At 33.4% G+C, this 13,853-nt stretch overlaps 1 protein-coding gene across 2 annotated transcripts; it reads left to right on the top strand.

Moving 5' to 3' along the window:
- Nucleotides 1-5,638: 5,638 nt before the first annotated feature.
- LOC132631764 (tryptophan synthase beta chain 1) lies at nucleotides 5,639-11,961 on the top strand. 2 transcript variants are annotated; one of them, XR_009579053.1, is made up of 8 exons: nucleotides 5,639-6,060; nucleotides 6,767-7,126; nucleotides 8,435-8,753; nucleotides 8,924-9,038; nucleotides 9,681-9,775; nucleotides 9,874-10,061; nucleotides 11,657-11,697; nucleotides 11,815-11,961. XR_009579053.1 is itself a non-coding variant. In XM_060347464.1 (6 exons), the coding sequence occupies exons 1-6, from the start codon at nucleotides 5,761-5,763 to the stop codon at nucleotides 10,047-10,049; spliced, it is 1,365 nt and encodes a 454-aa protein (XP_060203447.1). In that variant the 5' UTR covers nucleotides 5,639-5,760; the 3' UTR covers nucleotides 10,050-10,226. The 2 variants fall into 2 exon arrangements, 1 of the variants encoding a protein (XP_060203447.1); XM_060347464.1 differs by lacking the exons at nucleotides 11,657-11,697; nucleotides 11,815-11,961 and having other exon boundaries at nucleotides 9,874-10,226.
- Nucleotides 11,962-13,853: the final 1,892 nt, after the last annotated feature.

The raw sequence follows: 13,853 nt of genomic DNA, 5'->3' as shown, positions 1-13,853 counted from the left end.
TCTTTGTGTCTTTCTTTTCCTTTTACTCCTCAATTTCTTACAAGTGACCATTATATTTTATCTCCACAATTTTGTTATTATATTATGGTAATTGCACTCTAGGAAATTACTCCGTAACAATGTTATTATATCCATAAAGAACTGCACCTACATCAGCAAAATGCACACGAGCTGCTCCCACTGCTATTATCTTATGATTTTTTTACTTTTTCTTTTCTTATCATAGATAATTTATTTGGGGGTTTAGACTTAAAATTACGAACACAAAGAAAAAAAATGAATTGCATGCATCTCAAATGGGTTCATTTATGAAGTTCCCGATCTCCCGGTTCTTCTTAAGCAGCTTGAAGAGGGAATTAAATTTTCCTAAACAAGATAAAAATGTGTGAACAGTTGCACATCTCGAAAATAAAAGTATGGTATTTAGCTGGAAAAAGAACAGGAAGAAATTAAGAGAATTTGGGTGAAATGCAATTGGACTTTCAAAGCTAAATTTGCAAATGAATATGAGGTTCAAATGTCGAACAATTCCTCTTTGATGAGGCATTTTTTTCAGTTCAACAGACCCTTAGGAGAATGAGGAAACAAAATGAGAATTGAATTGCGAAATTTTTAGGTTAAAATACCAAAACATCCAGATACTAAAAGGAAGAGAGAGAGAGAGAGATTGTATGTTTTGATCGAATGATAAATATTTTGTAAAACAACTCTCGCTACTTTTTGAAAATCTAAATTCTCATTAAAGCGAATAATTACTGTCCAATTTTTATATCTAGACTAGACTAGATATGAAAAGTTACATGGTGGGCTGGTAGGAATCTAAGATACCTGGTAGAACTGTACAACTTTCAATTATTTATTGATATTTCCATATTTTTTTTGTCTAAATGGCGCACAATGGTTGTATATTTTGCACGTGCAAAACGTGCTTTTTGATCTGGAGGTTTCCAAATGAAACAGGTGTTTCTAGTAGATATGACAAATTAGTACAATCTACAAATTGTGCGGCCAACTTTCAACATTACATAATAATCACACAAAAGATCAACATGAGGAACCATATACTGGGACCCCGAGGTGGAAATGTTATTACTTCTTCAAGATATTTGATAAAATTAAAATGACGTCAAACAAAATTAGTATAATTCTCTATAACAATAACACATACAAATTAATAATCCAACCAACAAAGGTTGTGTACTGGCTCTGGAATTGCATTTGTAAGCGTTTTACCCTAAATATGAAACATCTGAGCACGAATTCGGATTTAGTCATACCTTAATACAAGTACTGATGAAAAACAAAAGAAAAAACAAAATAATAATCCATATTTACAAAAAATATGGAAGAGAGGAAAAAAGAGACAGAAACTAACTTTGATGTTCTCCAACCTTAACTTTCTAAAAGATTGATCGACTTGTCAATTGTTGTTCAAACGTTGTTTCTATGATTAATGCTCACCGGCCAAAATTTTGTTGACTCTTTCAAGTTCTTTTTTACTTAACAATCAACTACAGAACATATCACGTGACGTTAAATTGACATACACCTGAAGTACGAGAGATAATGGTCAAAAACACACCTGAAGTATTACTTTTTGCGAGTTTTTTACATGAACTATCAAGTGTTTGCATTTCCTATTTGAATTATCACCAACTATTTATCAAAATACACCTAAACTAGTATTTGATGGTGCGTGGTGTACACTTTTTTTTTTTGGTTTAAAAATGGTGCCAAATGGCACTCCACGCAGATAATTAAAGGAATGACTTGGAAAATTAAAGAAAAACTAAGAGACAATGGCCAAAAACACACGGGAGGTATTACTTTTTTTGCGAGTTCCCTACCTGAACAGTCACCAACTGTTTATAAAAATACACCTTGAAATTAATGAGTCGGCTATCATGTGGACGAAATTTTATGGGCAAATTAAGCTGTCACGTGCTTTTTGGTGATTCTATTCAAATACTTGGTCTAGTCAGCTTCGAGGTGTATTTTGATAAATAGTTGGTGATAGTTCTGATAGAAAACGCAAACACCTGATAGTTCAGGTACGAAACTTGCATAAAAGTGATACTACAGGTGTGTTTTCACTATGATCTCTTGTACTTTAACATGTTGGTAAATTTTGCGTTTAATTACAATAAGCCTGCATATTTGGAGTTAATGGTCAAAATACAAATTTGAACAATCACTTTTTCGCAAGTTTCACGTCCCAACTATCAGTTGTTCCCTTTTCCTACCTGAACTATATCACCATCTATGTATTAATACACGCCTCAAAACTGACTAGGTCAACTATACTCTTCTCTTTTCCTACCTGAACTATCAACTATGTGAGTTTTAATACATAGATGGTAATAGTTCAGGTAAAGCAAATAACTGATAGTTGGTGTATGAAACCCGCAAAAAAGTGATAGTTCAAGTGTGTTAATTCGATCATTATCTCGCGTATTTGACAACGAACCCTGGTACGCAGCTGAAATGAGGCTACTACTCCCTCCGTCCCATATTACTTGTCCATTTTCTCCGTTACACACCCTTTAAGAAATCATAAATAAAAGTGTGCTTTTACAACATTATCCTTATCTCTCTCCAATAAATTGTATTCTAATCAATATTGATTACTCTAAAAAATAATTAATGTTAAGGTCAAAATAGGAAAACTTTAATTAATCCTTTCTTGATTTTATAAATGGATAAGTATTTTGGGACTAATAATTTTAGTAATGTGGACAACTATTATGACACTTAGATCTAAAGATGACAAGTTTCCAAACAAACAAAACTTACTTCGGGGCACTTTACAACCCCTAAAACGAACATCCAAACGTGTAGGTATACTTGATGTAATGAGCCGACGTTATTGTACGCAAAAAAAGATATTAAGTTCTATATAAAATATTGATATTTCGGGGTTTTGAAACATGACTAATCTTTCCCCAAAGTATGAAAAAAAATGTGATTTTGATAGCTTAAAAAAAAAAACGTAGCCTCTTTCACGCACAGATACTGTACGTGAAACCTACTTTTGTATTTTTTTTTTTTGTGTTATTTTGGTTCCAATTTTTTTTTGTGCTACTTAAGTTGCGGAGTCTAACTTATCTCAAACAACTATTTTAAAAGAGTTTACTCTATATACGACGATGATGGTGTGAATAATAAAATTTGTTCCACTTTTGCGTTGCAGCATATAAACGGCTGTGCACTTGCACTTGCATTTCTCAACAAACTTTGCTCTGCTCTAAAGGATGGTGAAAATGTGGTTGTTAATTTAAGTGGTCGTGGAGATAAGGATGCTGCCACAGTCTTCAATCATACATCAATACATTAATGGTGGAGTCAGGATTTTTATTAAGGGAATTAAAAAATATAAAGAAGTAAACACATGTAGAAGTCAAGAGGTTTCAACATCTACTATATATACATAAAAATAATTTAACCTTATATTTACAGTATATTTTTCACCGAATGGATTCGGGATGAACCCCTGGTCTGTTACTCACTCCGGCCCTGCATTAATGAAACACCCTATTAACTCCTATATATGCAAATAAACAAAGATATAAAATACCAACAACCTAACAGCTGGCTGAAATGGACAAGAAAATCACAACATACGTGGGAAACACAATTAAAGTGAGATAAGATACGTACATACCTATAAGTGGTTTTGTTCATCAATGCAAACGTGTTTCAAAGGAGGTTGAATAGGTCAAAGGCTTCTCTTAATTTGTTTTTCTCCTTTTTATAAAAATATATTTAGACAATATTTATTTTTATAATTTTCGGATCTACATTAATGGTACAGTATTTATTAATTTTCTTTTAGTGAAGGAATATTTTATAATATTTACTTTCCTTTTAGATTAGGATTTATAAGGGAATATCATGTTTTCATATATATTTTTTCTCTTTACTTATAAATAGTAAGGGTACAATGCCCCCTAACGTTTGGCCGGATTATTTATAATACACTTAACCTTGGTCATATTTTTTGTGTATTTTAGACATCATTATCAGGTGATTACTAAGTGACCCCGAATTGTTTCCACTTAAGTGCGACAGACGCGCCTAATAAAAGGCCAAAAAGCCCTCCTCAATACCAAATTCTTCTTCCATTTCCTTCTTCAAAGCAACTTCTTCTTCCATTTTCGTCTTCAAAGCAACTTGTTCTTCCATTTTCTTCACCAATTTCTGAATAATGAACTTAGAGCTTTGATCAATAGGATCATCTCTCCACTCAAAGAAATTACATTTCTTCACCTAAACAAAAGTTCAACCAATCAAATTCGCTGTAATGCGTTTTGAAAATAACAAAACATAAAAAAAAAAAAAATCGTACACCATAGAAGGGGCATGACCAAAATCTTCTTCCGGGACTGTTAAGAGACCAAGAAATATGCATTTTCAGTAATACCCCGTGACGGCATCACACCTTAAGCTTCATCTTTGGATCTTCATTATCCGTACAGAGCTTATTTAACTCTGATTTCACCTCTTTCATGAAGAACCCTAGACAAAAATTTCAGTGAAATTAGAAGAAATTTCAATGAAATATAAGATATAAATAAAAGAGGAGAAAAAATTTACATAAAGATTACCTTACCACTTGAATCCATTAGCTAATTTGAAGGTTTTTGATTGAAGTTCTAAGCAAAAATGGAGTCCAAATCGGGTCAATAAAAGGGTAAATGAAAAGGGATTATTTTTTTACCGTTATTTGCGCCACGTGGCAAAAACAATTAGAGGTTGAGGTCTGTTCAATATACTTATCACGCGCTCCTCGGTCATGTTCTCACGTTCCATGCTACACCTGATAATGGTGTGTAAAATACACAAAAGATATGACCAGGGGGTAAGCTCCCCCCCCCCCCCCTCCCCCCTCCCTCTTCCGGGTAAAGGTTGAGTGTGTTATAAATAATTCAGCCAAACGTTAGGGTGCACTGTAGCTATTTTCCCTAAATAGTAATGTAATTTTCTGTTTTAATTGAATACAAGAACCATCCTCTTTTTTGTGATAAGTAATACAATGAATCTATCATCATCCTCTTTTTTGTTTTTTTTCTCTCTAATTTTTCTGATTTCTAACACTATTATCATATGACAAATTTAGTGGCATATACTAGGAGTGAAGAGGGGAACCTAGACGTACATACGCAATTTGATAAGTCATAATCTAATGTGTCCTCACATTATAATGTGATAGATCCATAATAAAATTTACACTTTTGTGAAGCCTTTAAGACCAAACATGAATCATGACTTTTTTTAGTATCAAAAACATATTCACTTTGTTGAGGGTTTCGCACTTCAACTATCAGTTGTTCCTTTTTTCTACCTGAATTATCACTATCAATGTATTAAAACAAAACTCGAAGTTGACTAGGCCAATTATAGATGTTCCTTTTTTCTATTTGGACAACCAACTAGGCGTGTTTTAATACATAGATGGTGATGGTGATAGTTCAGATAGAAAAAAGAGAACAACTGATAATTGAAGTGTGAAATCCACAACAAAAAAAAAAAAAAGATAATTCACATGTGTTTTCGACCATTTTCTCGCGTATTTGACAACGAACCTTGGTCCCTGGCTGAAATGAAGCTACAAATTAAGTAGTAGCCTATAAATTATTTTCAGCAAGAGACTTGCAGACGTGCTCAAATAACAACCTCTTAAAGATCTGGGATAAACATTCTTATACTTTAGTCCATTCTATATATAGTTTCTCAAACCCCTACCAAAAAACTTACAAGACAATGATGGCTTGTAATGTTAATGTTATTCTTCAACAAGGAAAATTTGCTACATCAAGCAGAAAGTGGCAAAGCTTCCCGCCTCATTGTTATAAAGCCAATATTATTTCTTCTATAGCTATTGGCCCAAGTCGACTTCCACAGTCACCATCGAAGCTAGTTTTCCATGAAAAAGAGAGGCCAAGTTTGAGCAATGAAAAATTTGGCATTTATGGTGGAAAGTTCGTCCCTGAGACTCTAATATCTTCTTTAACAAAACTTGATTACGAATTCAATTCTGCTTTGCATGATCCTCAATTTCAGGTATGTCAAAATGTAAACTGAACATTTTTAATTCTATCTGTTACATTTTATATAGTGGTGTTTGATTGTACACGAAAAATCTGATAGAGAGATATACTTTTGGCAAACTTGTTATTTAAAACCTCCAATGAAGTTTGTATGGTTATACACGCATGTCATTAAGGATAAATTAGAAATTTACGAATATTAAAGAGCCTCTAGATATGAAGATATCTTTTTGGAAGAAACTAAAAATGAAATAAAGAGTACTAACATATAAAATAAAAACAGAGAGTACTATTTTCCAATTACATACTCCTACGAAGTGATGATTGTTGGGATCGAAATGACCAGGTGTCATGGCGAAAGTTAATAAAGGAAACTTTGAAAGTCGTTAAATCATAAATAAAATAACAATATATCATAAGAAAATTTTATAATGTACGTGTTTTGGTCAATTGACCAATAGTCATATGAGGAAACTAATATAAAAGAAAGTAAAAATCTTTTAAGAAAATAATCTTCCCTAAATAAGATTCCTTTAATGAATACATTGTGTGTTATTGTATAAAAGAATGATTCTTAATTTATAAAATCCAAAGTCTTTACTCAAAGAAAAGGATTAGTTTTTCTTTTAAAAGTAAAATACAATTATGGTAAAAAAATTCTAATAAGGTCAGAAAATCAGGACAAACTCTAACCGTGATTAGAGTTATTTTGAGCGCAGATGGAGCTTGGAGTGGCATTAAGGGACTACGTAGGTCGTGAAACTCCTTTATACTTCGCCCAAAGACTCACAGATCACTACAAGAACAATAATAGGGGGATAGGACCAGACATATATCTAAAAAGAGAGGATCTCAACCATGGTGGTGCACACAAGATCAACAATGCTTTTGCACAAGCGATGCTGGCTAAGCGTATGGACTGTAAAAACATTGTGGCGGCCACCGGTGCTGGACAACACGGTATCGCCACGGCGGCTGCTTGTGCTAAACTTTCTTTGGATTGCACAATATTCATTGGAAGCTTAGACATGGAGAGACAACCTTCCAACGTACTTTTGATGAAGCATCTTGGTGCAAAGGTACCTCCTTTCATCTTTCTATTTCATTTTATGTGATGGTGTTGACTGAACATAAAATTTAAGAAGAAATAGATTTTTTTTTTTTGAAATTTGTGGTTTAAGAAAAATCGCATACATTTGTATGATTACAAATCATCTTATTAAGGGTCTTCACATTTGTGGGCTGTCCCACACAATTATGGACTCTTCGCATTTGAAGGTGTAGCAAATGCGAACATTTCATCACATTTTGCCACCAAAATCAGCAAGAGCTGAAATGTTCCAACTTGTCTGAAATCCATTTAAAAAAATGACGCGTGATGTCTCAAAAGTGTCCGGTCTTGATTTTTTTTCTCCGCTTAACAAAATCTTTAAAAAATGACCTTAACTTGAAAAAATTCGCTGGGAAGAATTTTTGTTGCCCATCGGGCATAAATTCTAGCTTTTGCCTATAGCGTAGAATTTGTGGTCAATTGAATAGGTTCACTGCCTTGAAATATTCTGAACTTCTGCTTTATAGGCAAAACTAATTTATGTCCACAACTTGTACCCGATGGACAAAAAAAGTTCTATCTGATGTCCATCAGGCATAAGTTTTAGCTTTTTCTTGTAAGGCAAGACTTGATCAATTTAGCAGGTTTACTGTCTTGAAATATCCTAAACTTCTGCCTTATAGCCAAAGCTAATTTATGTCCACAACTTATATCGATGGGCAACAAAAGCTTTGCCTAGCTAATTTTCTAAAGCCGAGGCTGTTGTTTTTTTAAAAAGTGTTAAGTGGGGCCAAAAAATCAAGACAACCCTTATGGAGGCCATTTGTTAACTTAACCATACTGAAATTGCGGAACAGATGTAAACACTCATTATACACTTCAGCGCTAGCATTTTCATGTAATCTCTGTATAGATAAGTCCCGCAGAATACTTTTACCGTAGAATGGTTCTTTAACCTAAGCCCAAAAGTTTGTATTTGCAACATTACTTCCTCAAAAGTCCGATTCACATTTATATGAACTATTCTAGTCCAGATGACCTGAATAATCGGGTCATAATCAAACTTTCGAACGTAATCACATGATATAACAAATATTTTCATAATCATAGCTTGATATGAGTAATTAAAAGTAAGTTCTCTCCAAAGGCTTAATCTTTTAGATGAGGTGGTAACCCAATTTAACGTAGTATCAAAACAATCAAGAAATTTTGATTTCACATCTCACCGTCACCCAAAAAGTAAAAAGTACTTTTGTTTGGGATTTTTCTATGACAAAGAGAGGAAGCCACTTGTACTACCAAGCAATTAAAGCTCTTGTTCTATACTCATGCACAGATCAAATCAGCTAAAGGAAGCTTCAAGGATGCAGTTTCAGAAGGCATTAGATATTGGGTTAACAATTTGGACAGCACCTATTTCCTAGCGGGTGCAGCCGTAGGACCTCACCCTTGTCCCACTATGGTTCGTGAATTCCAATCAGTGATTGGAAAAGAGACGAGAAAACAAGCTATGGAGAAGTGGGGTGGGAAACCAGATGTGTTGGTGGCTTGTGTAGGAAGTGGCTCTAATGCATTGGGTTTGTTTCATGAATTTATACAAGATCAAGATGTGAGACTCATAGGAGTTGAGGCTGGTGGGACTGGCCTTGATTTAGGTAATTGCGTCGGGTTCATCTGAACTCAATACTTATTACGTGGAGCATATATTTATGTGTAATAATTTATAAAAATTGTAATAGAATAGTAAGTCCGGAACCATACTTTTAAGAATAAATGATCCAATATTAAAAACGATAAAGTTTAAATCCTAAATCGGCCTTTACAGATAAACACTCGGCAACTATGGCTAGAGGTCAAGTGGGAGTCTACCATGGTGCCATGAGCTATCTATTACAAGACGATGAAGGCCAAATTATTGGACCACACTCCATAGGTGTGGGGTAAGTTTTCACTTTCAAGCGTACGGATTTTGTTGTCATTCTTAGTTAAATAAATTTGAACATATGATCTAAAAATAAAAATAAAAACTTAGCCCCTTTTGCCATTTTAAACTTTCCATTTGTCAAGGAATTATTTCAACCGCTTATATAGAACAAAGCATTAAGTGGGGATTGATCTCTAGTTCTCTAGGTAAATAACTCAACTTTTAACCAAGTGCACCATTTAGTCTATTTCTAGCATGGGTTCTAGCAGACAATATTATGCCAATATTAAAAAATATATACATAAAATACTTAATTTTATGGAGAGACCGGTGCCTCACGAGCCCCAAAATTAGCACACAAATTCGCCCTTGATTCAACATTGGTGGTATTGACTCTACACGAAATTATTAGTATATGTATATTTGTTATCACGGATTAAACTATATTGATCGATAGTATAAATCCTTTTACACATTATAAATATATTTGTGACTTAATATATATTCTACATTATACTCCTTAGGGTGTGAACTTTCTCCGGACCCTTGCTAATGCAGGATGCTTTGTGCACTGGATTGCTCTTTTAAATCCTTGCTATATGAGTATTCGACGTAACATTCCTAATTTTATTTGTGCAATATTGTTTGACACATGTAGATTAGAGTACCCAGGTGTTAGCCCAGAGCTTAGCTTTCTGAAAGACATTGGGCGTGCAGAGTTTTCTACCGTCAATGACGAACAAACCTTAGACGGTAAATTATCTCAAAACAATTATATTTAATTTATAGAGTTTTAACTTATATACAACGACAGAATATGTAATAATTTATTTACACTTTTGGTGTTGCAGCATATAAACGACTATGCAAACTAGAAGGGATAATCCCAGCCTTAGAAGCTTCTCATGCACTTGCATTTCTCGACAAACTCTGCTCTACTTTAAAGGATGGTGAAAAAGTGGTTGTAAATTTAAGTGGTCGTGGAGATAAGGATGCTGCTACAGTCTTCAATCATCTTTATCCCTGATTAGGGTAGAAGGCTAGTAGATCGTCTCGTTTATCCTTTCATATTAGTAGTCGCATTATCGTGCTATAATTTCTTGTGCTTTGATTTCTGTTACTATCTGTTATTTCCTGTACTTTGATTATCTTATTTTATCTGTGATAGCTACTGTCCCTTTACAAACTGCTTCATCATGGCTCAGTCGCTTTCGTTATTTTCATTTCCATATCGCTTTGAATTTCTTGGCTTTATCTGATCTCTTTTTATGCTTTCTATTGAGCCGAGGGTCTTTCGGAAACAGCCGTCCTACCTTGGTAGGAGTAAGGTCTGCGTACACTCTACCCTCTCCAGACCCCACATTGTGGGATTTCCCTGGGTTGTTGTTGTTGTTGTATAAAATAGGAGAGGTACAAGCAACGTGATTAAGCCAAGTGACAATCTAATAACAAGCCACTTGGCAATTTTAAGACAAAACTATTTAAGTTATGTAATAACTAACAATTAATTAATTTAATATTCACTTTTATTATCTATATAAAAAGATAAATCTAAAAAAAAAAATCAAAACATTACGTAGAGATATAACTAACAAAGAATCCAAGAATATATATCTACTGTAATTTGTTGTGGAAATGTGACTTTAATTTGGAATTCAATATTCTTTTAATTTAAGTTGAAGATAAAGGTACTCTAAAGTTTTAAACCTAAAATTTAGCTGAAGATAAAAATATTCTACAGTTTAAATATTAAAATTGAAAATGTAGAAATGATTAATAAAGAATAAGAAAAAGTAATATTTTGAATACATATGCCGGCACAACCTCCCATTTTCTATACCTGTATTTTTTTTCCTTGATTTGTTAATTAACGGAAGGAAAAGGAAAAATAATGACTGAAGATTATTTACTAATTATAAAGATAATGATAGAGATATTATCCCCCCCCCCCCCCCCCCCCCCTCTTTTTTTTCAAAGAGATATTATCCGATACTACTCCTACTCCTACTACTAGTAACTATTATAAAGATAAATACGAATATATTATTCACAAAATAAAGCAAATCAAACCTTGTCCAGACTTTTGAATATGAAAAGAAATTCAAGCTTTAACCGTGTGGTTAAAACTTTGGATTTAGGAAAAAAATAAATTAAACGAGTGCTATATAAAGAGGGGCAATGAAATGACAAAAGTGCTATTGATGAAGAAATTAGTTCTTCTTTCCTTAAGAATTATATTCACCGAAGTTAGAATGTAAACTTCTCAATTAAAAATTTTCAGAAGAAAGTTCTGACAATGAGAAATTTAGTTTCTCCCATCTGAATTTTGGGTTACGGATGCAAAAGTCATTCCTATTTCGGTGTTCTTTTGAGTTATTAAAATGTAAAACATTTATCGTTAGATTTTTATAGGTTTATCGGTAACTTGTGTATTTTACTTGCTTGATAAATTGTAGCAATTAGTTGTTTGTTTGATTTGCAATTCTAGAATGAGTCTTAAACATGTATATATGCTATGATTTTGATTTTTTTTTTACCCATTGATCAAATTTCATCGTCTTTTAGTTATTTATTTTTTCTGCTTATAATCTACGAGACTATCAATACTGACTACTATATCTTTATCTATAGCAGATTTACAAGGATATAATAAAGCAACGAATGGGACTTATGACGTAAGTTTATTATATTTAACTTTTTGATGCTCTTCTAAATTTAATACTCTTTTGTTTGATTTCTAAATCTAATAGACTGTTAATAATAGTTGTTTTTCATCACTTTTTTGGTTGCAGGATATTGGATACCCGATACTTTGAGTTTATTGATAATTTTGTTTCTCTTTGAACTTTTTAAACTTTTTTTTTTGTTCTCAAGACACACATAATTTTAATATATTAAGAATTTCATATGTTGTACGTTTATTATATTCACTTTTTGAATATTATATATCAGATTATAATAAAGTGTAAATTATTTCATTTATATACGAGCTCTATTGTTGTTAAAGGTATGTTTGTAATTTCAAGAGATTCAAGCTACCAAATTTTATGACAACATTAAACTTTAGTAACATATCAAATCCGGTGACTGGAAGAATGTCTCACTAGCTAGCATCAGTTATTAGAGATCTTATTCTACTAATTGTTAAATTTATGATGTTTGAGATCTCTTTTATTAACATGTTGCCTGACCCCTTTTTCTTAATTTTGTGTTTTCCAAGTGTTCATGATACAAAATTTTCGAGAAGTTAATTTTTAATTGTTGTCTATAATTGAGAGTCAGATATAAAATTAAACTTTAATATATGTTATGTATTGTTATGTGTTGTGCCTTGACAACCTTGCTTCTACTAAGAGGAATAAAGATGTTATGCTATAACAAAATAAATGTGGTTAAAGAAAAAACTTATGATAACTGCTTTTCATAATTTATGATTTTACAAGAGTTTGTTGGATATCTCATCGTGCGACGATGAAATCCTAACCAATTTTAGTTTCCTACCTTTTGAAAATCTAAATTCTCATTAAAGCGAACAACTAGTGCCCAATTTTATATCTATATATGAAAAGTTACGTGGTAATGTTCAATTAGTGTCCAATTTTTTTTTTTTTTTTTTGGTAATAAACTGTAAAATATTATTACCACCCAAACCATCCATCCATTACAAACTTCAGAGCACCTGATCAAAAGTATCAGGCCTCAGTACAAGCAACTCTAAGTACAAAGAGCTTCTAGGAATCCTATACATTTTCTAGCTCTCTTGGATCCTATAACCATATTTATCCTTTCTTTCAATATAAGTTGTATCTCCTTCACTACAAAACTTGCATCTACAGTAAGCTCCCTAAATATCCTCCAATTCCTAGACTGCCAAGTATAGTATATCAACGCACCATGGACAGCTGCTACTGTTTTCTTCTTCATTTTACACCAGTGATGTCTAGCAATATATCTCAATACGTGTTTAGATTCCATCAGAGGAAATTGCACTCCTATCCATTGTGTTAGTCCCCTCCTTACTTCTTGATACCATTCACAGTCAACGAACATATGTTGGGCATCTTCAATTACTTCTTGGTCACATAGCACACACTCCGCTGTAGCACAACCTATCCCCATACCCAACATCCTATCTTTGGTCAACAATTTCCCTTGATTCGCTAGCCATAGTATGAACCTGTGCTTCGGCAGCAACATCTTGCTCCATATCAATTCATGATCCTCAAGTAGGGGTCCCGTTTCCATCATAGTACGGTAACTTTTAGTGATTGAATAGTTGCCATTAGCTGTCAGCGTATACTTGCCATGACTATACCACTGTTGCATTCCAATTTTTATCTTGTTCAAGTGTCTCCACTACCAGCTAGCATCGTTTGGTGCAGTATGGTTCCAAAATTCCTCTACAGGTTTCATATAAACTCCATGAATCCACTTTACCCATATGCTCTCCTTGTTAGTAACTAGTTGCCAAACCAATTTGCCTACAGATGCAAGATTCCACTTCCTACAACTCTTAATATTCAGCCCACCTTGCTTCTTGGGAGTGCATACTTTTTCCCAAGCCACGAGTGCTACTTTCTTTGCTCCTTCACTATTTCCCCACAGAAATTCCCTACATTGCCTATCCACCAGTTTCAACACTCTTAGGTAAGATGAATACTGCCCCCCAGAAATTGTGTAGAGAGAACAAAATCGAATTAATCACCTGTATTTTCCCAGCATAGGAGAGGTGCCGCACAAATACAGACCTGATCTTTTCAGTAATCTTCAAGCATAATGCATGACAATCTAATTTATTCCACTTCCTTGGTGAAAGGGGCAGCCCAAGGTA

Source organism: Lycium barbarum, chromosome 1 (assembly GCF_019175385.1).
Source record: "Lycium barbarum isolate Lr01 chromosome 1, ASM1917538v2, whole genome shotgun sequence".
Lineage (NCBI taxonomy): Eukaryota > Viridiplantae > Streptophyta > Magnoliopsida > Solanales > Solanaceae > Lycium > Lycium barbarum.
Note: the sequence above shows the minus strand (reverse complement) of the source record. Positions and strands in the feature narration are given on the sequence as shown.

Coding starts and splice junctions, on each gene's coding strand:
- LOC132631764 (XM_060347464.1), top strand. CDS start 5,761: ATGATGGCTTGTAATGTTAATGTTATTCTTCAACAAGGAAAATTTGCT. Junction 6,061..6,766: donor TGCATGATCCTCAATTTCAG/GTATGTCAAAAT, acceptor TTTTGAGCGCAG/ATGGAGCTTGGAGTGGCATT. Junction 9,776..9,873: donor TGACGAACAAACCTTAGACG/GTAAATTATCTC, acceptor TTGGTGTTGCAG/CATATAAACGACTATGCAAA.